General features: G+C 41.5%; 1 protein-coding gene across 4 annotated transcripts in view; it reads right to left on the minus strand.

The window, feature by feature from the left end:
- The window catches only part of LOC125454703 (collagen alpha-1(XII) chain), a 266,793-nt gene that overhangs the window by 49,870 nt on the left and 190,189 nt on the right, over nucleotides 1–26,734 (minus strand). For all 4 annotated transcript variants that reach the window (XM_048535772.2, XM_048535773.2, XM_048535777.2 and 1 more), the window contains 5 exons: nucleotides 8,260–8,418; nucleotides 5,598–5,675; nucleotides 4,036–4,122; nucleotides 3,420–3,473; nucleotides 2,228–2,323 (listed from right to left, as the gene is read on the minus strand). In XM_048535772.2, coding sequence (XP_048391729.1) covers nucleotides 2,228–2,323; nucleotides 3,420–3,473; nucleotides 4,036–4,122; nucleotides 5,598–5,675; nucleotides 8,260–8,418 — 474 coding nt within the window. The remainder of the gene's footprint in view (nucleotides 1–2,227; nucleotides 2,324–3,419; nucleotides 3,474–4,035; nucleotides 4,123–5,597; nucleotides 5,676–8,259; nucleotides 8,419–26,734) is intronic.

A 26,734-nucleotide genomic window follows, 5' to 3' on the forward strand; every position in this document is an offset into this window, starting at 1 on the left:
CTAATCTATGGAATGCTTTGAAAACTCCTAAACAGCAAGGCAGTGCAGAGGATGCCTGGAAATGTAATCCTACTCCCAACAGAAGTCAAGACTTCACAACAATACATTCTTTGTTGAAGAGATTCTTCACTGGTGAAGCAGACAATTGGCACTCTAGGGAAGAATACAAGAAATAGAGACCCAGATCTTCTGGACATTAGTCCACTCCTTAGAACAGTCACCTTCCTTTCTCACCCCACCAGTATTCAGTGTTTGACACCCTCTCTCCCATCCTGATAATATTTAGCACTCTCTAAGAATTTTCACCATTGTCTCTCATCTCCCCACTGCACGTCAATACAAGTATTTTCAAGTGCTCTCCTCCAGTACAGCTTTCCCTACTTTGCTGACTCTTCTGAAATTGGCCAGAGTAGCTAGAAATTCTGGAAAGTGAATTGGTGGAAGAGATGCAGGAAAGGATCAGGGAGTAAAGTACTGTCCAGAGAGGGAGTGTGGAGGGGGTGGGGGGGGGGGGGGGGTGTGGGCGGAGTGCTGCTACAGTTAGTACTGAAATACTTTGACATTCCAGCTGACTTATTTCATGTTTTACTGGTTAAACGCCTACCATTGATAGCTCTAAGTAAATTATGTAAAAACCCATGCTGAGTATAGGGCAAACGGCCAAAGACTCCATAATCCTGGCCATCCGATCCTACTAATCATCAGAATTGGGCTGAGTGAAATCAGAAATTGAAGTTTCTCATATAAGTACCAATCATAAGTACCCATCAGCAATGAAAGCTCACTTACAGGCTTCAACATATATCAGAAGCTTTGGGTTAGGCATTGTACCCGGAGTGGCTTCCTCTACATTGGGGAAACCAAGCAGAGGCTTGGGGACCGCTTTGCAGAACACCTCTGCTTGGTTCGCAATAAACAACTACACCTCCCAGTCGCAAACCATTTCCACTCCCCCTCCCATTCTTTAGAATGACATGTCCATCATGGGCCTCCTGCAGTGCCACAATGATGCCACCCGAAGGTTGCAGGAACAGCAACTCATATTCCGCTTGGGAACCCTGCAGCCCAATGGTATCAATGTGGACTCTCCTCTCTACTTATCTTCTTTTCTCTCCATCTTCGGTCCGCCTCCCCCTCCCCCCCTATTTATTCCAGAACCCTCACCCCCAACCCCCTCTCTGATGAAGGGTCTAGGCCCTAAACATCAGCTTTTGTGCTCCTGAGATGCTGTTGGGCCTGCTGTGTTCATTCAGCCTCACATTTTATTATCTCAGAAGCTTTGGGACTTTGTTTCATGTACGGGTCCTCCCAAATCCCTGACCTACAACATATTAACTTACAAGGGTAACCAACCATTTGGGGGTAATCTTCATCCTTGTCACATAACCTGGTGACCTGGAAATTCATCCTAATTCTGTAATCATTGGTCAGTCAAAATCCTGGAACTCCTTGCCTAGCAGCATTAGGGAAATATCTTCACACCATGGACCTCAACAGTTCAAGAAGAAGTCTCATCACCTGCTTCTCAAGAGCATTGAAAGATCGGCAGTAAATGCTAGCAATATCAAACCAAGGAGCAAGTTTTATGCACGGGTGAAGATAAGTCCCAAACAAACATTCCAGATTCCTTTCTGGCTCATGTTTGAAATTCTGATCCCTATGTTATATTAAAATTGGAAATGTTGGGGAAACATTTTTATGAAACATATTTTCATCTTGACAAATCAACCGTGAGTTCGGGTATTGTGACTTATTTAATGCTAACTGGTCCAAGGCAAATGTATTCTGTTTGAATTCACTGAGATAAGCCGAAATCTGAAAAATTCAGCTGCTGATAAAAAATACCCTTGTGTCTAATTACGTCTTTTCTATTTAAACAACATTTTTATCTATTATAAAACCAGCAGTTTGAAAGGACAGGGAAGAATCAAATATATATTCTGTATTATACACATTACATTAAAGGACAACATGAGAATTGTAATACTATTCTGGGATTGGTCCTGTTGTTCATTCTAGAAGTGAAGTAAAGCAAACTGGATTACAACATTTGCGCTGTAATTTGAGTCACGCTCACTACGTATTTCTCTCTCTCTCTCTCTCTTCAAGATTGACAGTTTTCTAATTAATGTGTGATAATTCTGAATTGTTTTCAACCGTATACTGTAACAAAGATGGGGGAGGGAAGGCAGGACAGGGGGACAGGAAACAAAAGGGTTAGACTCACTGGTTCTCCTGGAAGTGATAGTCCATTAGCACCCTGAGGGCCGGGGAGGCCTTGTGGACCTGGAGGTCCTAGATCACCACGAGGACCTGCTGGACCCTGTAAAACAGCAATTAAGAGGTTTTTCTTCTCACTTTCTGCATGACAAACAAGAAACAATATGTAGCTGTTATTGCAGTCATCTGCAGCCGTCATGTAAATCTGGACATTGCTCCAAACCAAATATGCATAAATTTTACCCAAATATTGACTTACACATCCTGATGGCTCTGTTAGTAATTACATCAATCAGCATATGATTGAACCACACACTACAGGTTCAATCTCCCGTCTCTGCGAACTGACCTGTTGTAAGGTGGTAAATGCTGCAACCATGTGCACACAACAAAGCCTAAAAGAAATCAATGAAACAATGTCCCTGTAATCCTTAGTGATGCTAATTGATTGAATACTGCTGTGGGATGTTGTGGTCCATCTGCAAACTTAGTAGGCTTGGCCTCAGCTTAATTTCTCATGTGGTATTTGACTCCTAGAACACTCCCTCAGTACTGCATCAGTATCAGGTTGGATTATGAGTCCATGTTCCTGAACTAAGTTTAAATATCCAACTCTACAAGACTGATACTTATTGAGAAATAGCTCAGGTGGAAGACAATTCCCCTTCGTAGAGGTGTCAATAAGCAGAGGTCACAGTCTTCAGGTAAGGTTTAGAGGGGATGTGAGGAAAACTACTTTTTTTAAGCCAGAGTGAGGTATATATCTGGAACTCACTGTCTCAAAGAGTGATACAGGCACTAACCTTAAAGGCATTTAAGAATTACTTATATGAACACTTGAAATGCCACAGCACACATGGCTATGGCCAAGTGCTTGACAATGGAATTAGAATAAATAACTGCTTGATGACCAGCACAGAGAAAATGGGCTGAAGGGCTTTGATCTGTACTGTAAAATTTTACGACTCTGTGTCCCAAGGGTGTCGGGAAGGGAGGCATTAACCAGAAATCCCACTCGTGATTGCGATATGTCAGTCCATGATGGAAAGTAATACATACAGTTTCAGTTAAGGATGAAATTGAGCTGTCTTGAGATGCACCCCCTCCCCCCATTAGCACTCGGAGAGATTAATCGAGGGTTTTGCTGACAGCACGAGGCCAGAATGGCAGGATCAGTTAACAGAAAGTAAGATACTCACAGATGCCCCTTGTTGGCCTCTTTCTCCTCTCGGACCTTGGCTGCCACTTTGACCCTGTTAATGGAAAAAAATAACAGAGAAGGCAAAATAAGCACAGCCTGTGTTCAATACACATGGATTCCCTTCACCGCTGAACACCAGCACCATTGCTTCCCCCAGCCCATCCCCAGCCCCAGGCCCACAGGATAATCAAGCTGAGAAGGAAACGTCTGAGATTGTCTTGTTTGGATATGTTAGGTGGCTGAGTGAGTTTCATTACACATGGACACAATTAGTAAATTATATGCATTCATGCATTAAAAAGCCCTGGCTCAGCATATTTCCTCATTTCTACATTAGGTAATTCATAATTGTTGAACAGAATCCTTTCATTTTATTTTCAATTTAAGTTACATTCACTATGTATCTCTCTCTCTCTCTCTCTTCAAGATTGAGAGATTTCTGCGAGCATTTCAAGCACCATCAGCACTGATGCAGAATGCAATGATTGCCACCTTTTACAATGTTTTATTCTCTATCTCTCTCTCTCTCTCTCTCTGTCTTTTCCGTTAGCTTGATAGAATATGTGAACTGCTTTCTAAGCCAGGATATGAAAACGAATGAAGTATTTCCTTACAGAAGGTCCAGGAGGTCCTGGGGGCCCAATACTGTCCTGAGCACATGTGCAGGCATGTGGAAGCGCTGGGCACTTTGCTTCATCTCTCTGAAATTACAGAAACCGCACAATTTTGTCAGATGAAAGAAGTCATGATAGAAAGAAAGCCAATGCAAAACAAAATCAATGGCTTTGTATGGCCAATGATATGAAAAGCTATGAAGCAAACTAGACAGCATTTATAAAAAGTTAAACAAAGCAAAGGCATGTTATACTTCTTATTTGGTGGTCTACTTTGGCATTTATTCAAATTTAACTGGTAATTGATATTGTTATTCTTCTTTGCATGTGCCTTTGTAGGGAAGTTAAGGATTCCTAACAGCAGTAACAAAGACAGTTACTTGTCAAATATCAGGGTCAATGCTTGGCATGGATCCTGTGGCTATAAATAAAACATGACTAAGAAACACCATTTGGTGATTGTTGCCATTCCACAGAAATGTATAACCCATCTGTTTCTCTACCCCAACTGATTCTTTCCCGGAACACCAGGATGATAAAACCAGCCATCTCTGAAAACCAAACATGGTGCAATTTCACATTTATTCTCAGAATTTTGGAAAATATTCAAATGTGTCCATTTATTGTTTTGTTACCCAGTACAAATTTTGAAGTGGCAGCATGCAAACCAGAGAGGCAGATAGAAATGTCCTTCGAAATTTACTTGCCCTAAAGGTAAGAGGATTTTTGCACCAATCCGGAAATGTTCATGATCACCCATTTCCGGTGATAAAGTACGATGAATCTTATGTTCACAAACTAATTGTCTGAAGCATTCCATCATCACCGGTTATTTTGAGACTATGTTTTCTGAGTGAAGAATAGCAAGTGAAAGTAAAGTGCCCTTATGGCACCAACTGAATGTGAACAATCACGCCTTGCTTTCCTGTAATGCTAATAGAATGTCAATGACTAAACTGGGTGGTGGACACAGTTTTGCCAATTCCAGCTGGAAGTTATTCTGCAGGTGTCACCACTCAAACTCAGGCTCAGACTTGCCCACGTCACCCTGCCAACACCGGTCCATCTCCTGGGGAAACGGCCTGCCTATTTAAGTGTGGGAGACTTGACGTTATCCAACTGGGCTGATATTTGATTTTGGTAAAGCATCCTTTCTTGCCTCCTCGAATTAATGAGTGCATTTCAGAAGAAAACTGCAGTCATTGGAAGAAGGGCCAGGTAGATCTCACTAATTATGCCACCCTTGATTGGGGTTGTTAATGTGGGCCAATCAGGTTGACAGATATACAGAGGAGATTCAGAAAGTCACCTCATCCTAGGGGCTGTCTCTGAACTGGCTGGTCAGAGTTCATGTACTGTTCACATACATATAAAGGGTGTCTTGGTGACGGGGCTGCACAGTTATTTCAAAAACACAGCATTGTTTACTTTCCCTGCACTTTCCTGCAACAGAAATACCTGCTCAGTTAAGGAAAAACAGACCCTTCTGACAATCCAAGGAAAACACAGACAGGCAAGCCAAAACTCTGGCATATGTCACATACTGACAGGTGGATACTTGCCGTGGAAGGAAGATCGCAGCATTTGTCTCTCATAACCCAACCGAGGCTGCAGATGATGTCGAAGCTTTGAATTTCGAACTATGATCAAAAGAGAGAAAAGAATACTTTGAAGCAAATGAATACATATTGTCGTAATTGGCCTGAATGCCCCTTGGTCTTTCTAGTGTTTCTTCACTCAAACCAATGTGCTCTGCTTATTACTTTCTAATGAAATATTCATCAACTTGCAAAGCTACACCTTTTGGTTCTCTCTCTCTGTCTGTAAGATACTGCTGGAACTTCAGAGTGCTTATAGCATCTTCTGATGCGTTACAGACTTCCAACATTGGTAGTACTTTGCTTTTTATTCCTTTCTGCCTTCAATGTTTTCATTTGGCCTAATGCTTTTTGACTGCCTTATTGGTCCATGCGCCCAATGATTTTCACCTCTTGTTATTCTTTTGTTTTTCACTGCTACAATGGTAGTCAGTGCAACTATCACTCTATCCTTCTTGCTCCATTGTATCTAGTTCCATTTGGGCCTCACAGTTGTTCCAGTTCTGAGCTTGACAAATAGCCTATATGTCTATACCATCAATTCAACTTTAGGATGTGCCACGTGCTACCAAAATTTTCCGCCCCTCCCCTTAAATTCTCCAGATATTCTAACAATTCAGAATGGCCCTTTAAAGCAGTTAATATTCAACAAAATGTTTCAATTAATGTTTCTGTTGAATAAGTGGCTCATGGGTAGGAAAGTAATTTATTATTATTGTTGGACTGCAACCATGTTACCTTGTTTTGCATTCTCCGTTCATTCAAACCCATGGGAAGGTGTACCTCAAATTCAGGAGTTTGACAGAAACTACTTGTTGAGGCAGAATCTTCTGGCCCAGAAGAGGTGAGATAAAAGGTGGGCAGGTAATCTGAATTAGATGAAAACATTGGAAGCCTACCAGCCAGGTAAACATTTGCAATGATATTCTTTGACCTTGAAAGGTTGAGAAGCCTATCTGCACACATTTGCAACTCATCAAAAGCCGAATTCACCAGAATCAGGTGCCCCTTCCCAATGCAGTTCACTCTGATTGCATTCAGAGACCCAACCACACTCATCTGGCAAGGCTGCCTTCTTCCTGGACCTTGGGGTAAGTTCAGAGCAAGTGATACACGAGGAAAGTATGTGAATGGTTGGGTTGCAGTGTTCATTTCGCCAAGTAGAGCAAAGTAGCACAGGGAAGGAGGGTCTGGTGGGAAATGAGGAGACCTGACCCAAAACGCAATGGGGTCACATTTTCTCTTTGCTGCCAGCTTGCCTTGTCTGGATGTCCAGTTATCTCATGAGGTAAGAATAGGTTGTCGACTTGATACCTGTCCCATTGAAAAATTTGCCAGGATCCTCAAGTGTGTGTTAGTATATTGGACTAAGGATCATCAGATTGCATGTGAGCACCCATTCTGCTCCAAGTTAGAAGTTTCACTCACTTCCTCAACCATCTTCACCCTGATAATCCTAGCCTGAAAATTCTGCTCAGTCTATTCACAAAGTTACATCTTTGAATGGAGTACAGAACAGTGGCTGAGTCATTGAATATGCCACAATTATGGACCATGCCGTACTTCTGATTCAAATTCACAATGTAAACCACTGTCCCACAAAATGGGAATACATTCCTCTGTACCTATGGTGCCAGAGATTGGAGGACAAATAATGTTTTTTTCTCTTCACCCACAGTTCCAAAAAGGGTACAATGATAGATTGCATTACTGACACTATGGAAACAGGCCCCTTGGCCCAACAAATCCACACTACCCCTTGAAGCATCCCACCATAACTCACACATCCCTGAACACTATGGGCAATTTAGCATGGCCAATCCACCTAGCCTGCACATCTTGGGACTGTGGGAAGAAATCAGAGCACCTGGAGGAAGCCCATGCAGACACGGGGAGAATGTGCAAACTCCACGCAGACAGTTACCCGAGGCTGGAATTGAACCCAGGTCCCTGGTGCTGTGAGGCTGCAGTGCTAACCACTGAGCCACGTGCCACCCAAGATATCTTCAGATCTTTGATTTCACACAAGGGAACAAGCATGTTCCTGCACCATCATTTACATACTGAAGAAGTTTGTTTTTCTGATGGTTATGTTGGAAAAAAGTCACAGAATTGCTGTTTACAACATAGCTGTGTTTGCTCACTAACACATTTTAAGCTAGAAAAGTTCTCCCACAGTCAGTTCTTGATTTCAACTTTGCCATTCTAATGAGTTGTTGGAACAGAGAAGTTACACGGTGGTGAAGGGCTGAACTGAAAATTCTAGGATTGTTGCTTCTAAAAATAAAAGCACTAAGGGTATGTATGATCACTGGTGGCTATCAATGGTATTGACCCATAGCTGATCAATTCTGATAAGACGTCCGACTGGTTGTTTAACACTGAAGCTTTTGAGAAAGGGTTGAAATAATCTCACGTCAAAAGTTATTTCAGGTTCTTGATTATGTGACATGAATGTACTAGTCAGAAGAAATAGTTAATTAATGTTGATGTCAGTCAACAGCTTGGCATATACTCATGCCAACTAGTTGGGTATCGAATGTCCTAACCCATAAAAAATCTGCAAGGGAGACAAAATGCATCTAAAATATTCACGCCTTAAACTTATGAAATTGTCATGACTTACTGGAGCAGACCTGCCCTTTGGTCCTCTAGTTTTAGCCAGCTTTCCAAGAATTTCGTATCCATTGGTGGTAATGTTACCAGGCGGATTTGCCAACTTTTCTTCAACCTCTTCACAGTCCACAATCAGTTTGACGCTGTTCTGGTGTACCATGATATGAACCTGCAAAGGGGACATTGGAAAAATCCAAGTTGAATCCACATTTCACAAACTGATATCCATTCTTCTGTAGTTACTAAGCTGAAGGGTACGTTGAACACAGTGTGCCACCAGTTTTGCATCTACCAGTAACTTGGAGGCTTACTATCAGCTGCCTCAACAATGAACCTTGGAAAGAAATCAGAGTTAACATTTCAGGTCCAGTGACCCTTCCTCAGAACCTGGAGCTGAAACGTTAACTCTGATTTCTTTTCATGGATCCTGCCAGACCTGCTGAGCTTGCAGCTGAGCAATCTTTCGAAGTCCTCTAAACAATATTAAAAGTGTCGATAATGCTGCAACAAATTTCAATTTTGCAGGAGAACCCTAGGATATATTTTATGATAAAGATTTGCCTTAGAAAATTTATTGTATAGAAATATTGAAAGACAAAGGAATATCTTAATGAGGGAGATATCCTTCTACACAGAAATAGATAGGTACATCACTTCCAAAGAACAGTTAGACTAGACCCAAAATGTTAACTTTGTTTTTCTCTTCACAGATGCTGCCAGACCAGCTGAGTTTCTCCAGCATTTAATACTAAATTTTATTATAGACCTATCCCTTATTTTCAGATGAAACATAAGTAGATATTCTTCCAGGTTGAATTGAACGAAGTGCCAGCCAAGTTTAAGAAGAGTGAAAGATAAACTGGGATGAAACAATCTTTTCAAAACTCAAGATTGAAGAAGGAAAAAAGAAGAAAAGTCGTGGTGCGTTCTACAGCTAGTTTTGAGCATTTGATCGATCAGACAAGAAACTGTATGATAAAGTATACTTCACCCCATGAAATGCATACTGTTGTCTGAAAGTAAGTTGCAAAATTTCATGAAAGTCTTCACAGGGCTTTACAACTGAAATTATGAGCTTACATAAACATCGGGTTGCACTCCCATATTTTCAAAAATCTGGAGGCAGGGAGATGTTAATTCAGATTTATAAAATTATGAGAGGCTTTTATCAAGTAAGCAAATGAAAATCCACTTCCTCTGGTGAGTGTGCCCAGAATAAATGGGGATCAATCATAAAAATTAAGAGTAAAAAGCACGTATTGACACAAAATAAGTTGTGAAAATCTGAAATTCTCTCCAAAATGCTGCGATTGATGAGCCAAATGAAATTTTCCAAGACTGAGATCAGAAATTTTGATGAAGTAATGATATTAAGGTTATGAAGAAAAACACATACATCAATAGATTTGATGCAATGATGCACAATGATCTCAATAAAAGATGGAATAGCCTTGATGGGCAAAATAGCCTACTCCTGTCCTTACGATAAATGGTCAAGATGGATGGTGACAAGTTGGAGTTGGTGAAGATCATCTCAATGGCAACTTTATTTTATATTATATCTCAAACTGCAGCAACAGATAGTCAATCATTCATAAAAAAAAACACCATGCAAATCTTGGACGGTCTTGAAATATAGGCATCTTTCAAGGAAAAAGAACAATTTTCTTTTCTTCATGAGAAAACCTAAGTTTGGTGGCAGATCTAGCAATGGCAGGATCATGGAAAATTTTATCTCAGGGAAGGAGTTAATGAGATTGAATTGTTGATAATAGGACGTTGATAGAATAAGAAGGTAGAAGAGTGGCATTAGGAAAGGAAAGATGTACCTTGTTAGCCTTGCTAAGGTAATTTTGTTATGGAGGATATTGAATGAAAGAGAATGACAACTCAATGACTTAAAGGCGAAAGATTAAGCAGTATCCTCAACTACGCCACAGAGGAAGTCTGAAGGGGAATCAGGCAGAATATATTTCCATCGCACTTTTGATTTACAGGACAACAACAAGACATTCCACGTGTAAGAAGAAAGCAAAGATTGGATGTCTAGTATGAGAGGGGACAGAGAAGACAAGATATGCTAGGGTGAGAGACCAAATGTATCACTGATTTATCTACCACAGTCATGGTCAAAGCACATGTCACTTTTGATGATGATAAGGGCTATTGAAAGGCTTGAAACTTGATCAGAAGGTGATGGGAGCCCATAACTAACTTGTACCGGCTCAGTTTCAAAATCTGACAAAGACTGCATTGAGTGCTTGATACCATGTCAATGAGTATGTTTCACTAAGATGGCTGATGGGGACGTGGAGATGTGAAATGTTAATCTCTGTTTGGATGAAAATAATGGCAAAATCCGACATAGTTTCTACATGACACCGACTTTGTTCAGAACAGGATGGAGTGAGCATTATAGAAAGTGCTTCCGTTACACTTTCCTTCCCTTTTAGAGAGAATGATTACTGAGGTTTGTCTGGCTTGGAACCTCTTAATCAACATCCAAATCTAAGCCTGGCTGTGATGTTGACCTCTGGGGCTCAAGGTTGTGTCACCTATTGAGGATCCAGTACAGACATGAAAGGAGCCTCTAACTCTTGGGACTTTGTGCATGAGAAAAAGTTTTATTTAGAAATAGAAAAAGTCCGCAAGGATTGATCTTGCTTACATAAGCGTGCAGCTCCCATCTTTCAAATTCGACACTTACCCTCGACTGATACCCACCTTTGAAATGATCTTGATTATAATTTTTCAGTCTGTTTTATTTTTAACTGCCCTCTCCCCAGTTAATCTCTATGTTAATGCAATCTCATCATGTTCTCTGTGTGTTTATTTTTGCTTCGTTAAACTTCACAGTCTCGGCTGATTTTAGCAAGGTTCATGTCACATTGATCTGATAAACATTTCACAGCTGTTGAACCGTTCGTCTCCAATACCACTACCAAAACAATTTGCTTTTTTAAATCCTTTGCACTTACTTTGCCTTGGCTCAACCATGTACTTGCTGGGTTAGGTCTCATGGAGTCACAGAGTTATACAACATGGAAACAGATCTTTCGGTCCAACCAGTCCATACCGAATGTAATCCCAACCTAAACTTGTCCCACCTGGCCCATATCCCTCCAAACCTTTCCTGTTAATGTACTCATTCAAATGTCTGTTAAACATTGCAGTTGTACCCATTTCCACCACTTCCTAAGGAAGTTCATTTCTCATGCGAGCCACTTTCTGTGTAAAAATTGTACCCCCGTGCCTTTTTTGAATCTTTCTCCTCTCACCATAAAAACGTGCCCCCGGTCTTGAAACCTCCCGTCCTAGAGAAAAGACGACTACCGTTATTTCAATGCGTGCCCTTCCTTATTTTATAACCTTCCGCAAGGTCGCCTCACACCATCCAGTGCTCCAGTGAAAAATGTCCCAGCCTATCCAGTCTTTCTTTATAACTCGAACCTTTCATATACGGTAACATCCTAGTAAATCTCTTCTGAGCTCTGTCAAGCTTTTCTATCGATCAAGGTTTTTCTTAAAAACAAATCAAATGTTTCAGAACTGCAGAAGCTCCTATATTCCACAAGATCCCTGAGTGCTCAAAGCAGTATCCAAATATAACCAGAAATTCACTCAAATTTCAAGTGCCAAGAGCACTATCCCCTGCTTTTCTTTATATAATCCAAGTTTCCCCAGAGATCTTTGATGTTGTTTTATAGAATGTTGCAGAGTTCAAAAAAAAACTGTTCAACCCCAATTAATCACTCGACTGAACTTGGAAACCAAAAACTGTCATCATCTATTTCATTATGTTATTCGAAAAAGAACAAAATTCCAAAGCACTTCACAGCCAAATAAGTTACTTTGTCATTTGCAACAATAGGACAGTAGATCGTGCCAAGTTTTTTTTAAGCAGGCTGTTGATTTTCTATTGGCAGTTTTGTGGCCTCTGCCGAACCCAAGTTTGATTAGTTTAGATTAGATTACCTACAGTGTGGAGGCAGGCTCCAAAACTCTTCCTGGGATTTCTGAGAAAGAGATATTGCCTAAAAAACCAGGATAATTCCTTGCACTTCTTCAGCAGAAAGTCTATTTTCACGGCTAGCTTACCTCTTGATTTAAAGTACCAGCTGAAAGTTGATAGGCAGAAATTTAAGGGTCGGGTGAAGGGCCTACTTGGGTCAAAATATGTGTCGCTGCTACACATGTAGACGCTGAGCCTTCCACCCAAACATTAATGTGGCAGCTATCTGGGTGATAGCAGTGTCATCTGGTTCAGGGACTATAGCCCACCCCCAGACCTGTTGTCCCAATTGGAAAAGCTAAGCCAGGACCCTACAGCGGGAAAGGAAATATTTGAAATGATGGGTCCCGGTGCTCCTTCTGAGACACTGATAGGGCAACAGATGCTGCCTCACCTACTACCAACTCCCTTTTCGCTACAACACCTCTTTGTCTGCTGCTGGGAAGCTTCCTCCATTTATCTAGTGCCCCCTCCACAAGGTGAAGAGGTGAACTTTCATTGGCACTATGCCAAAGGAGTGGTAAAATGGCCCTTATTCAGGCCCTAACATCAACCTGCTGCACACTGCCGTGTAGGTGGAAGTCTCCCTGATGCTGCTTCCTCCGTCAGTAAATTTCCCCAATAGTGGGGAATAGAGGCAGCGTAGTGGCTCAGTGATTAGCACTGCTGCTTCACAGCAGCAGGCATCTGGGTTCAATGGTAGCCTTGCATGACTGTCTATGTGGCGTCTTCACATTCTCCCTGTGTCAGTGCGGGTGCTTCAGCTCCCTCCCACAGTCCAAAGATACATAGCGTCCAGGGATGTGTAAAACAAGTGGATTAGCTATGCAAAATGCAGGGTTACAGGGATAGGGTAGAGGGATGGATCTGGGTGGGATGCTTACCAGACAGCCAGTGTGGACATGTTGGGCTGAACGGCCTGCTTCCACACTGTGGGTGCTCTCCGAGAGTGGGGCATAGACAAAGAGCATATTCCATCCCTTCCTTCGGTGGGGCTGATAAACTTCTGCCCAACATCTCTTACTATGCAGTACAATTTCTTTAGTACTGTGCTGCAGTCTCAGCCTGGTGGGCTATGCTATGAAGCGTTCCTACACATAGCTTTCAGAATCAGAAGAGCTTTCTAACACCTTGGGCTATCATTGATAGTCAGAGTCTGTGTACTCTGTGCTGAGTGGTTTATTAATGCAATCCAGACAGAAACAGAAGAACAGACTTTCTTTTACTAATTGCTTCAGACTAACAGTGCTTTCTTCCAGCCCCAGCTCTCTTCTCGTTCAGGTATGTTCCATTCAACCTCTTCTAAGATGTTATTATACACCTCTAAAGCTCATGAGACTTGGATCAAGGCCTCTTGGTGCAGGAGTTGGGACATTACCTCTGTGCCACAAAAACCCCTAAATCCCACAGTTTAGACATAACACACTTCTGAAACAGGAAGGACTTGAAACTACAATTTCCAGATCGGAGGTTGGGACATTACCATTAGGTCACAACAGCCCCTAGGTATCTAGACAAAATGATTCCCAATCAGCCTGTAGGCATATCTTATTACACTGGAGCAGTTGGGATTTGAACTTGGACCTCCTGGCTCAGTGGTAGGGCACTACCACTACAACTCAACACTGACCAGATAGCTAGATAAAATATTTTCTAATCAGCCTGTAGTGAGATCTTATCACACACTTCCCCCCATGTAGGACTTGAACCTGGGCCTCCTGGTTCAGAGACAGGGACACACCTACTACATCACAAAAATCCTTAGATATCTAGACGATTTATTGTTAACCAACCTGTTTGGGCATATTGTGGCATACCTCTGGAGTAAGTAAGAGTTGAACCTGGGCCTATGACTGCACACAAAAGACCTTAGATAGCTAAAGAACAATTAACCAATAAACAGCCATCAACTGGTTCCTTTCTGTTAATTACCTGTTATATTAAAATGTTCACCTCCTGACTCCTAAAAACTGCAGCACCCATCTCAGTCCACAAGCCAGTTAGTATGAAAACTGGTTTCTTTTCTTTCCTACATTACAACATTACTTCAAAAATACTTCATTAACTCTAACATCGTTTGGGACATCTTAAAGTTGTGAAGAGCTCTACCACGACTGGAAAACTCTTGTACTGAACTACAGAATGAAATTAGAATAAGCCGACTATATGGCTTTGCTCTGGGGCAGGAGTTTGGAACCTTCTGTTTTCATAACTGCAGCTGAGTATTTTTCTGTTAGCCTCAACATAAAGATTTGCTGAATTGCATCAACGAAGGTGAGACGTGATTCCAAAAACATCATAACTCTTCAAGCATAAAGCCTCTGTGCTTGCAATCCCTCAAAAAAACATTTATCATGTTTATCAGTTCAACTCTCAATTCCCCATGGAGTCTTTTGTATTGACTGCATGGAAGGCCATGGAATGCAATTAGTGGCAACACCAACCATTGTTCATATAAATCTCTCATGATGGACACCATTCATGGCTTGGTGGATAAATACAAAGCTTCATTGATCTGAACCTATGAGGGCCAAAAGAAAAACATAAAATGGCATTGCTGCCAAGAAACTTATTCAGATTTGTTTTACATTGAAATACTGAAAATAGGAGCGGGAATTCAATATGATCATGGTTGATCACCCAACTCAGTATCATCCTTCTGCTTTCTCCCCATAACCTTTGATCTCGTTAGCCCTCAGAAATATACCTGACTCCCTCTTGAAAATGTTCAACGTTTTGACCTCAACCCCATTCTGTGGCAGAGAATTCCACAGGCTCACCATAAATCTCTCTTCATCTCAGCCCTAAACGTACCACCCTGTATTCCTAGACTGTGATCTCTGGTTCTGGAATCTTCGGTCATAGGGAATATCCTTCCTGCGCTTTTCTTGTCCAGTCACGTTACAACTTTATGGGTTTCTATGAATTTTCTTTTCCTTTGTTCATTAGTGGGATGAGGGCTTTGCTGGCAGGACCAGCATTTATTGCCCATACCTAACTGACCAGAGAGCAGTTAAGAGTCAACTGCATTGTTCTGGGTCTGGAGTCAAATGCAGGTCAGACCAGGTAAGGATGTCAGTTTCCTTCTCTGAAGGATATTACTGAACCAGATGATTTGTCCTGACAATGGATTCATGGCCATCATTAGATTCTTAATTCCAGACATTTTGTTTAATTCAAATTCCAACTTCTGCCATGGCAGGATTCAAACCTGGATCCCCAGAACATTATCTGGGTCTCTGGATTAACAGTCCAGTGATAATACCACAAGGCCATCACCTCCATAGATATGAGATATCTCCTCATTCTTCTAAACTCCAATGAATACAGGCTTAATTGATCCAGTCTCTCTTTGTACATCAATCATTGCCATTCCTGGATTCAGTCTAGAGCTGGAGGAACATAACAGGCCAGACAGCATCAGAGGAGCAGGAAAGTTGGCATTTCAGGTGGGGATCCTTCTTAGAAGAAGGGTCCTGGCTTGAAAAATAATCTTTCCTATTGCTCTGATGCTGCCTGGCCTGGTGTATTCCTCTAGCTCCACTCTGTGTTATCTCTGACTCCAGCATCGGCAGTTCTTACTATGCCTCGAATCAGTCTAGTTATTTACGAGATATGTGTGCCCCAGGCAATGCCCATAAGTAATTGAACTTGAGAAGGTAATGGTAAGTTACTGCTTTGAATCACACTAGCCCATTTAGTGTGTGTATATCAAGAGTGTGCATATATATTGAGGGTCCAAATTCAATTCTTGGTCCAAGATAACAAAGTGTGAAGCTGGATGAACACAGCAGGCCAAGCAGCATCTCAGGAGCACAAAAACTGACATTTCGGGCCTAGATCCATTCTTGGTCCACCCTACTTTAGTTGATTGCAGTAAAGTCCTCCCATTAGCACAGTGCATCAGAGTGGAGGAAAAAAGGCAACAAGAGAATCTATCAGGATTCTTGCTACAGAGTAGAGCCCATAGATGCTGAGCCTACACCGAGTTAACTGATTCCAGTCAGATTGAGAAGAGCAGCATTACAAGCGGTTTCAATACCCCCAGGGTAAAAAGGAAGATTATGGGGTAAATAAGCCACATTCTCCATTTCTGGTCAAGGTATAATGGCACCTTTCTGGAAACAAATGACAGATGAAAGCAGGAATGAACTTGGCTGTAAACTCTCCAAGTTTAACTCAGCCTCAGATAACACTAACAATTCCTGCAGAGATGACAAATGGCCACTTGGATGAAATCCTGGGAGCAGTTGTTGCGCCTATGGAACCAAACCTCTATCAGAGTTAGTGTTTTCACAAGGAAGGGAAATAAACCGGGAAGTATCTAAGAAAGATAAGTTCCACCATTTGGTTATTTTCAGCCATTCCTCTGTCAATAGTTTCTTTACGGGCTCAAGGGGTAGGAGCTATTGACTCTGTTCCAAGTCCAGCTACTATAATTGACATTGACAAAGTCCAAGAATTTTGCATCGCAGTGACTTCTGGTGCTCAGAGACCAGCTGCTTAAACTCAAGGAGATTATACACAAATCGAAGACATGGGCTATCAATCTGAAGATTAATGTTCTTGACTGATACACTACAGAAACACTCTGAATTTTTAAAGGCCCATTCCAAATAAATAGGTCCGCTTTGGAAATGACATCATACATGGGCAGTGATGTAAAAACCATCACACAGAATATCGCCAATAAACCCATTCCTGTCTCCATATTCATACCGTAAATATAGTTGTAATGCCCATCCTCCCTTAAGGCCTGTGATGTTTTTCATTTATTCATGGGATGAGGGCATTGCTGTCCAGGCCAGCATTTATTGTCCATCCCTGATTGTCCAGACGGCAGTTAAGAATTGACCCTATTGCTGTGAGTATGGACTCATATGTAGGCCAGACCAGATAAGGATGACAGTTTCCTTCTATTACTGAACCAGATGGGTTTTCCTGATAATCAGCAATGAATTCGTGGTCATTATTAGATTCTTAGTTCCAGATTTTTATCAAATTCAAATTCCACCATCTGTTATAATTGGATTTGAATTTGGGTTCTTAGAGCATCAGAATCATACAGTAATGCTATACAGCAGGGAAACAGACCCTTTGGTCCAATTCATCTGCCCAGCCACACTCCCCAATCTGACCTAGTCTCACTTGGTCAAAATTGTGAATACAATGGCCCATGTACTAGAAACAGGAACTCAGCCAGTGCTAAGGATTCTGTAGACCCACTAAATCAAGGAAGTGTATTAACAATCCAGATCTGTACACAACTGGCACAGTTCCACTGAACATGGAGCAGACACTGGTATGTCAATGGGGAGGTGATGGCCTAGTGGTATTATTGCTGGACTGTTAATCCAGTGACCCAGATAACATTCTGAGGGCCTGGGTTCAAATCCTGCCATGGCAAATGGTGGAACATGAATTCAACAAAAATCTGGAATTAAGAATCTAATGATGACCATGAGTCCATTGTCCATTGTTGATTGTTCGGAAGAGCCCATGTGCCTCATTAATGTCCTTTAGGGAAGGAAACTGCCATCTTTATCTGGTCAAGCAAACATGTGACTCCAGATCCACCCCAATGGGATTGACTCTTAATTTCCCTCTGGGCAGTTAGGGATAGACAATTAATACTGCCTAGCCAGTGATCCCCTCATCCTGTGAATGAATTAAGAAATGCAGATATTATCTTTCTGATAAACTCTTGCAAAGCAGTATTTCAGTGCCCCTTTCCTGAACTGTCTTGTTAATGTGCTGAGACAAATTGTGCTGAAATAAACAGCCCGCTCATATACAAAACCGTTGTTATTCAATTACACGGCAGAGAGGTTCAATGTTTGCAGCCCTTCCTCAAGGGCTGCATGTTGTATATCCTTACAACACCATGATAATTGTGGCTTTGCATGTTTTAGTCAGCATGTCCATGTTTGGCTCAAATGCAGATTCAGCAAATTTACTAAATCCTGTTTTAATTCATGGTCATTATCCAAAGCGTAAGGTTACCACCAAAGCAAGGGATGTGTTATGAACTTTAATTCACCACAGACAGGATGAGTTCACCCTCACTTATTATGAAACTCATGACAGCTACCACAGTTTCCATGCTTGAGAAACATTTACCATCTTAGACATTAAACTTGATCTTGTCAGTTCCGTTTCTCAAGAAGCACAGTTCCTTGAAGGAAATAGGCTGGTCAAAGAAAGGTGAGTTTCCAATCCAAGTTTGCATGAAACTTAAAACAAATTGCCGTACATATAGCATCCTTCAAAAACTCAAAATTTCCGAAAACACTTGATAATGTATAAGCTCCCTACAATGCCCTCGGCATTACATTTTACTGTAAGAACACTTAGCAGGCAAATTGCCACATCAACTACCCATACACAGTGCAGAAATAATGACTGGCCACCTTTATTAAGTGAAACTGAACAGGTCTTCCACCATTTGTGAGGAGGGAAACAGAGTTAATGTTTAGAGTCCAAAGACCCTTCTTCAGACCACTGGATCCTAAACATTAACCCTGCTTTCTCTCCACAGATGCCGTTGGACCTGTTGAGATTTTCCAGCATTTTGTGATTTGTTTTGTCAGTATCCATATTTCTTTTTATTTTGCGATAGTAGGAACTGCAGATGCTGGAGAATCTGAGATAACAAGGTGCAGAACTGGAGGAGCACAGCAGGCCAAGCAGCAACAGAGGAGCAGGAAAGCTGATGTTTCGGGCCCAGGCCTTCTTCAGAAATGGTGGAGGGGAGGGGGTTTCTGAAATAAATAGGGAGAGAGGGGGAGGCTGATCCATCTTCTATTCACCTCCCCCCTCTCCCTATTTATTTCAGAACCCCCTTCTCATGCCCCATTTCTGAAGAAGGGTCCAGGCCTGAAATGTCAGCTTTCCTGCTCCTCTGATGCTGCTTGGCCTGCAGTGTTCATCCAGCTCCACACTTTCTTTTTATTTAACCTGTTTTAGGCTTGGCTAAGGTATCAATATTGGAACCCAGGTTAAAAATAAAATCCCTTTGTCTTCATATACTGCTCGGTCCAAATTATTCCTTCCTAGAAGTTAAGACAGTGCCTTGGTTTAACGATGTACCCAGAAATTGGAATCTCTAAAAGTGCTCTGCTGTCCCTGTGCTGCATTGGAAGCATTAGATTATTTGCATAAGTTTCTGGTTTGGAACTTAGACCTATAGTCCTCTAACTCAGAAGAAAGCTGTCATTGAACTATGGTGGATATATAGTTAAACTGGTACCAGGAGTTAAGCTTGCAGTGAGTACAGATATTGTCAGGTGTTACACAATAACATATCCCTTTCTGAAACTATTCACTTGACACCATCTGCTTTTAATTTGCCCTTAGCTTTCTGTTTTTTTACATTGAGAACCATTATTGGATACATGTTTTGCAAACATTCTTATCTTTTCTATTATAGAGGCACGCAGCTCAATGGATGAAATTCCCAGTTGGGAAGATGAAGCTAAAAGAAAAAAAATCTGTAATTTAATACTGTGCAAAAGGACACACAGATTGATGAGAATACTTGCCACTAGGCCCTAGAACACCAAACCTCTCCAACTGCACACATAGAATCCACAAGCTAAGTTGAGACAGACAAATCCCAATCCTGACCTACCCAAATCAGACTGTCATCCATTAACCCAAAGGCTTTTTTCAGCACATTGTCAAATTATTCCAAGATTCTGACCTTGAATAGCCTTTTCGGGTAACCTATCCCAGCTGCAGATCTGCAATTAGGCAAAGAGGGACATGGAGTTGTCTGTTTTATGCTTACAACCGCAGAATGACTAGGAGCCACCTTGCACGTGAAGCAACACTGTCTCATCACCACAGGTCCCAATGGCTGCACAAAACTCAATGGCTCACTATCCCAATGGCAACCCACATTAACACAACTGCACTTCAAAACAGTCTCAGTTCCCCTTGGGAATGTGAGCAGAATGCAAACAGAACAGCTATGTTGCGTGTCCCACTTATTTTGACAGCTTCGCCAAGTTTCAGTCAAAAAAAATGGAAACCGTGTCAATATTTTCCTTTTACAGAGCTCCATTTACTCAAGTTTCAAGTTATGAAACAGAAAAAAAAAGTATGGAATCTGTCTCCAACTGACTCTGATGATGTAATTAAAAGCGATGAAGTCCAGCAGACACTGAAAAGCTACACTTTTTCTTCCTTTTTCTTTTTAGGGCTTTCCACGTCCATTTTCCACTCACTGCAGTGGGATGAATTACAACTTTTACTTTGGTTAGGTAAGCACGGAACAAATGAGATTTAGAACCAAGGTGAAATTGCCAGGAGTGCTTTTGAAGAAAAATACAAGATCATATCCTGGTCTTTGGCATTGAAAATTAAAACGGGATTTAGAGAAATGATGACTCCAGCTAGTATTGCCAGGTAATGAAAAAGACCAAAGATGCTAGAGAAGAAGTCCATCCAGTTACCACTGTCATTTAATGAGATCATGGCTGATCTGATAATCCTCCGCTTCACTTTCATGCCTTTCTCTCAAAGCCTCCCTCACTGATTAAAGTATGTCGGTCTGAATCGATTCAGAATAAAGTATTGCTCCCCCATGAGTACAACTTGGAGTACAAGTTGGGGTCAGCGAGGGATAGAAATCCACAGGTGAACAGCCCACTGTTTCCCATTCATATGCAGACACAAAGGATGGATGAAACAGCTTCAGTGGAGATGCCCATCAATGCAGGACAAAAAGGCCAGACACTTTTTCTTCCATGAGGCCACAGCCATAAAGTTATACAACTCAGAAACAGACCCTTTGGTCCAACCAGTCCAGTCTTCAACTAAACTGGTCCCACCTGCCTGCGCTTGGCCCATCTCCCTCCAAACCTTGCCTATTCATGTACTTATCCAGATGTCTTTTTAAACATTGTAGCATCCACCACTTCCTCTGACAGTTCACTCACACATTAACCACTCTCTGTGTCCCTCAAGTTCTTTTTAAATCATTCTCCTCTCACCTTAAAAATATGCCCTCCAGTTTTGAACTTTCCCTTCCACAAATCTGCTTTGTGCATCCTTGCTTCAAGGTCTAACATTTGGTAAGATCCATGGTCGCAGCAATTTGCTGAACTCTATCATTAACCCTGTCAAGACTATTTTGTCTTGCAAAACATTAACTCATTCAGATATCTTTCTTTCTAAATAGCATTTGCCAAGCACACACTGTGAGCCAAATTTACAGACAATTGAAATTAAAATTCTTGCCTTTAAGTGCAGCCAGAATATATACCATTAATATTTCAGATTTTCCTGAAGACTGGTGCACAGTATGTCACGCACACTCTGCTCACTTCACATTAATATGTCCTAAGAGCGAAGGCTTCCAGCTGGAAATAATCCATCTTATTAGACCCCAAAACAACCTTCAGATAAATATCACATGTTAATATTTCTCCCTTTCATTTTCAAATGAGGAATGAAAAGGGGTTGTTTCATTGCCAAAAGAAGTCATTTGCTTTATATCCAATAAAATTAGACCTGCTTGTTCTAGATTACTCTTTTTATTAGAGTTTGATTCATAACGATATCTATTTTACTATCATTTGGGGCCTCAAGCTCTCTCTTCCTTTGACACAATAGCTTTCCAGAAGAACAGACCGGACTTTCAGATTTATATCACTGTTTGTCATGAAGCATGCGTCCTGCTTTCAGTTCAAAATGTCAAATATTAACATTGTTTTAAATGCCTCAGTGGGGTCCCCACCATTCTCATATAACCAAGAATCATGGTCAATTAAACACTTCAATGTCTCATCCCATCCCCTGTACACCACTAAGCCATTGCTATCTGAGAGCTTGGGTCCCCAAAAATTTAAGCTTGAGACCCCTCTCAGGGTCATGGCCACTGCTTTACGAAGCCCCTTCTTTCTGCAGAACCATTTCCAACTTGCCATTCAGCTTAATGATGTAATCTCTGGCCTGGCTGTCTCTGGTAATTTCACTGTTGATTGGTTATTGACTCTCTAACTTTCTACTAGGCCTCTTGAGACTTTCCTGGTAATTTTTATGTAAAAGATGTAGATTCATAAAATCCCTACAATGTGGAAACAGATCATTTTGGTCAGCAAGTCCACCGACTCTCTGAAGTGCATCCCACCCAGACTCACACCACTACCAGCTCCCTGTAACCCTGCATTTCCCATGGCTAATCCACCGAACCTGCACATCTTTCGACTATAAGAGGAAACCCACGTGGAGAATGTAGAAACATCACACTAGCAGTTGCCTGAGGCTCGAATTGAACCCAGTTCCCAGATACTATGAGGCAACAATGCTAAACACTGAGCCACCATGACAACCTTAAGAGAGGAAAGTTCAGTGGCTTTAGTTGAGGAATCAACATGTGACTATGATCCTCATGTGTCATGTGGGATCAACCTACTGTGTAAATAACATGGAGAAGCGAACTGAATGGCTTTTCATGATGTTCAAAAGGAATGGAATAAACAAAAAACTCAAGCATATTCATGAGGAATTGCTAAGTTATTGTAGAAAGTCAACAGGTCTGGTAGGATCAGTGGACAGAAAGCAGAGTTAACATTTCAGGTCCAGCAACCATTCTTCAGTCCAGATTATAACTATGAAAAAGTGATACATATGCTGAAGACAAGAGGCGTGGGGAGAGGGTAGCGGGAGGAGTAAATGAGAGGTGAAGATAGAGCCCAGATGGAGAGAAGAGCAGCTGGGCAGATAAAGGGATGCATAATGGCGAGACATGGACAAAGAAAGGCTGTGAATGGGCACCATTAGTCAGTGAAAAATAGCTTAGCTGGGCTGAAGGCAGCCCTTGTGTTGATAGGTCCTGAGGGTGTGGAGTAGACAACAGACATGGAAGAAGGTGTTCAGTCCCTAAAGTTATTTACCTTAGGAATTCCAGCATCCACAGTTCTTTGTTTCTCATCTAATTATTGTGCCAGCTTAGGTTCATTGGGGATACTCTCCCAATTGATTTTTGCAAGGTTGTGGATTTAAGTCCTAATCCAGCATCCTCATACGAGGCTAACACTCCAGCACAGTATTATAAAAGTGCTGTATTGGGGAAAGCACTGGCCTCTGGGTTAAACATCAAACCCAGACATTGTCCACCTGGATAGACGTGAAAGATGCCTTTGCACAACTTTTAAGAAGTGCAGATGTGTTATTTCCTGGCCAATATTGATCTCTCATTAACATCACATGAATCATGCAAAATTATGAAGGGAATAGATAAGGAAGAAGCAGGAAATTGTTTCCACTGGCAGGTGAAGCTAGAACTCAGGGACACAGCCTCAAAATGAGGGGGAGCAGGTTTAGGGTCATGAATCTGTGGAGTTCCCTGCCCAGTGAACACAGTGAAGCTACCTCATTGAATGTTTTCAATGCAAAGGTAGACAGACTTTTGAAAAGTCACAGAATTTGGGGTTATGGTGAGCAGGTGAGTAAGAAGATGTAAGTTCAAGAAGAGATCAGCCATGATCTTATAGAATGCTCGAGGGGCCAGATAGTCAAGTCCTGCTCCTATTTCTTATGTTCTTGTCATGAAAATAGACAATCTGGTCATTACGTCATTGCTTTTTGTGACAAGTTGCTATATTCAGAGTGGAAGTGCACTGTCCTCTATTACATCAACGATTTTATTGCTCAAGCTCTTCATTGGTTATAAAGTGCTTTGGGACGCACAGAAAGCTAAAAACAAAAGCTGTAGAAATGCAAGATTTTCTTTCTTAATTTCAGCCACAAGAAGGAAAGCATGTCATTTGCCAGAAAACATGAAAGAAAAGTCATTAGGAAAACATAACAGAAGAAATCGGAGATTTTCAACATAACATCTCGATGAATTCCTGTAAAGCACAACAGCGTGTAATGGATAAAATGAACACGAGGTTTTCATAGGAAAAAACATCAAATATCTTTGATGAAGGTTGCTGCTAAAATATTGAGAGGTACATAATGGCATGGTCTTTGTTTAACATATAAAATATCCAAAAACACAAAACAATTTAACAACAGCAATGCTTGACTCTTGTTACAGAGACAGTAGGAACTACTGATGCTGGAGAATCTGAGATAACACGGTGTGAGGCTGGGTGAACACAGCAGGCCAAGCAGCATCAGAGGAGCAGGAAGGCTTGGCGTTTTGGGTTGGGACCCTTCTTCAGAAAATACTTGACTCTTGTTTTGAATGCTACATTGGGAAATATTGTGCACTATTTCTCAGCCCACTAACTTAGATTTCTGCCCCTTTAATATATTACCAATCTGTAAGTGAAAGTGAAACAGTTGGCCGGATTGCTTTTAAAATGGGAAAAGAAGGAAGCTATCAACTAGGGAACTGGGAATGGGCCAAAGATCAATGAATGAAAGGCCAGGGAATGAATAGACCTAAAGCAAGACATGAAGCCAAGTCTCATGAGATAAGCGCTCACTAATTCCATGGGATAACATTAGTTCATGTTGAAATAGAGTGAGCAGGGGAAGGGGAAAACATTACAAGCAATAGAACTGTTATTACACAGAGGGGATATAACAATGACAAATATTCTGGAGTTAGCTAAACCAGAAAATGCTTGTCCTGTTTTTTTTTCCCAGGACTTCATGGAGCCCATGATTATTTATGTATTTTCTAAACTTAGACAGTTAATCAGAAGGTGTCCGTCATATTTCCCAGTCCTGTTGAAAAGTTACTAACCTGAAGCATTAACTGAGGTCAGAATTAATTCATCATTTTAAATTATTTCATCTTTTGTCAGGATAACTCACCCAATTTACCACCAATCAGCTCAATGACAAGCAAGCAAGGGTCTTGCCCCATCGCTGCCGTCACCGTTAGCTGCCCAGCCAATGACAGGCCAGTAGATTCTGGGTCAGTTGGACTGTCAGCCATGGCTTATCTCCTCAAGGGATTCAGGAATGGGATTCGAGCCTGGCTGTCCAGAACATTACCTGGGATTCTGAATTAACAGTCCAATGATAATACCACATAGCCGTCACCTCTCCAATAAAAAAGGAAAAGCACTCTGTCAATGCTATTCATTCCTTTATCTTCAATATGATTCTCCAACTATTTGCTATTTTTATAATGGTGTTTCAAGTCTCCCAATACTAAAGGGAGTGGTGTGGCATATGTTAAAATAGGCTTTTTGCTGACTTCAAGACTTCAGCATGAGCTCATTATGGCCAGGCATGGGTGCAATAGCTGACAGTCTCCTTGGAACACAGCATGAGAATAAACAGAAGCCTCTCAGAGCAGGGCAAGCTGGAAGAAGAAAGAGGGAGGAGCAGGTGGGGAATGGTTCTCAGCAGGAGGCCACATCCATGTCCAGGGAGACATTTTGACCAGTCACGGTATATACACAGACCCATCTCCGTGCTCTCCTGTAAATTATAGGTGACATCTGAGCTGGAGTGCGAGACAGAAATCAAATGATGAAGCGTCTTTACCATCTCTGCGCTTTTAGTGCTCCTCCATTGCTTAGCCTGACTTTTAAGTTGTTGGCTACCTCAAAGGAGAAATGTGTTGAATGCTAGCTTTAGGCAATGCAGGTCATGTTTACATAGCACAAGTAAGCTTTTATGATATTGGCTCAAACTAATGAGCCCTGCCAACCAACAGCAGAGTTAATGATCGTTCAGTGCTGTATCTATTCAAATCAGCTGATGGCACAAAGTTGGCATACTCTAATGAACAAAAGCAGCTATCCAATTTAATCTCAGGTGAACTTCTCACACATGATTTAAGTGTTTAGACTATGCAACTTTCCATAGCCCAGGTCTGGCTGCATCTGTGGAGAGCAGAACAGAGTTAAGTGTGGTACAGCCCATCTTATGTAATATTAAAGAGATAATGGGAACTGCAGATGCTGGAGAATCCGGGATAACAAAGTGTGGAGCTGGATGAACACAGCAGGTCAAGCAGCATCTTAGGAGCACAAAGGCTGACGTTTCGGGCCTGGACCTTCATCAGAAAAGGGCCTTCTCTGATGAAGGGTCTAGGCCCGAAACGTCAGCTTTTGCGCTCCTAAGATGCTCCTCGGCCTGCTGTGTTCATCCAGCTCCACACTTGGTTATCTATTATGTAACATTAACCATGTTTCTCTCTCCACGGATGCTGTTTGCCTTGTTGAGTTTCTACAGCCATTTCGGTGTTTGTTTCAGATTTCCAGCAGTATTTTGTGATTACCTGCAATACGGTCTATATTGCAATTGTGATACTTCAAAGTATTTCATTGACTGTAAAGTTCTCTACAATCTCCTGACATTGTGAAAAGATTGGTGTAAATATAAGTCTGAGCTTCTGTCATGAAATAGGACAGCTGTTAGCCTTGGTTCATTGAATTTCCACTGCAGCAAGTCAGGTAAAAGCATTAGACTTACAAAGTCTAACTACAGGAGTTTCTAAAAAAAAGTTCTGAAATTAAAAATGGTACTTCAACACAAAAAAGTTACATTTCACAAT

This window comes from Stegostoma tigrinum, chromosome 9 (assembly GCF_030684315.1).
Source record: "Stegostoma tigrinum isolate sSteTig4 chromosome 9, sSteTig4.hap1, whole genome shotgun sequence".
NCBI lineage: Eukaryota > Metazoa > Chordata > Chondrichthyes > Orectolobiformes > Stegostomatidae > Stegostoma > Stegostoma tigrinum.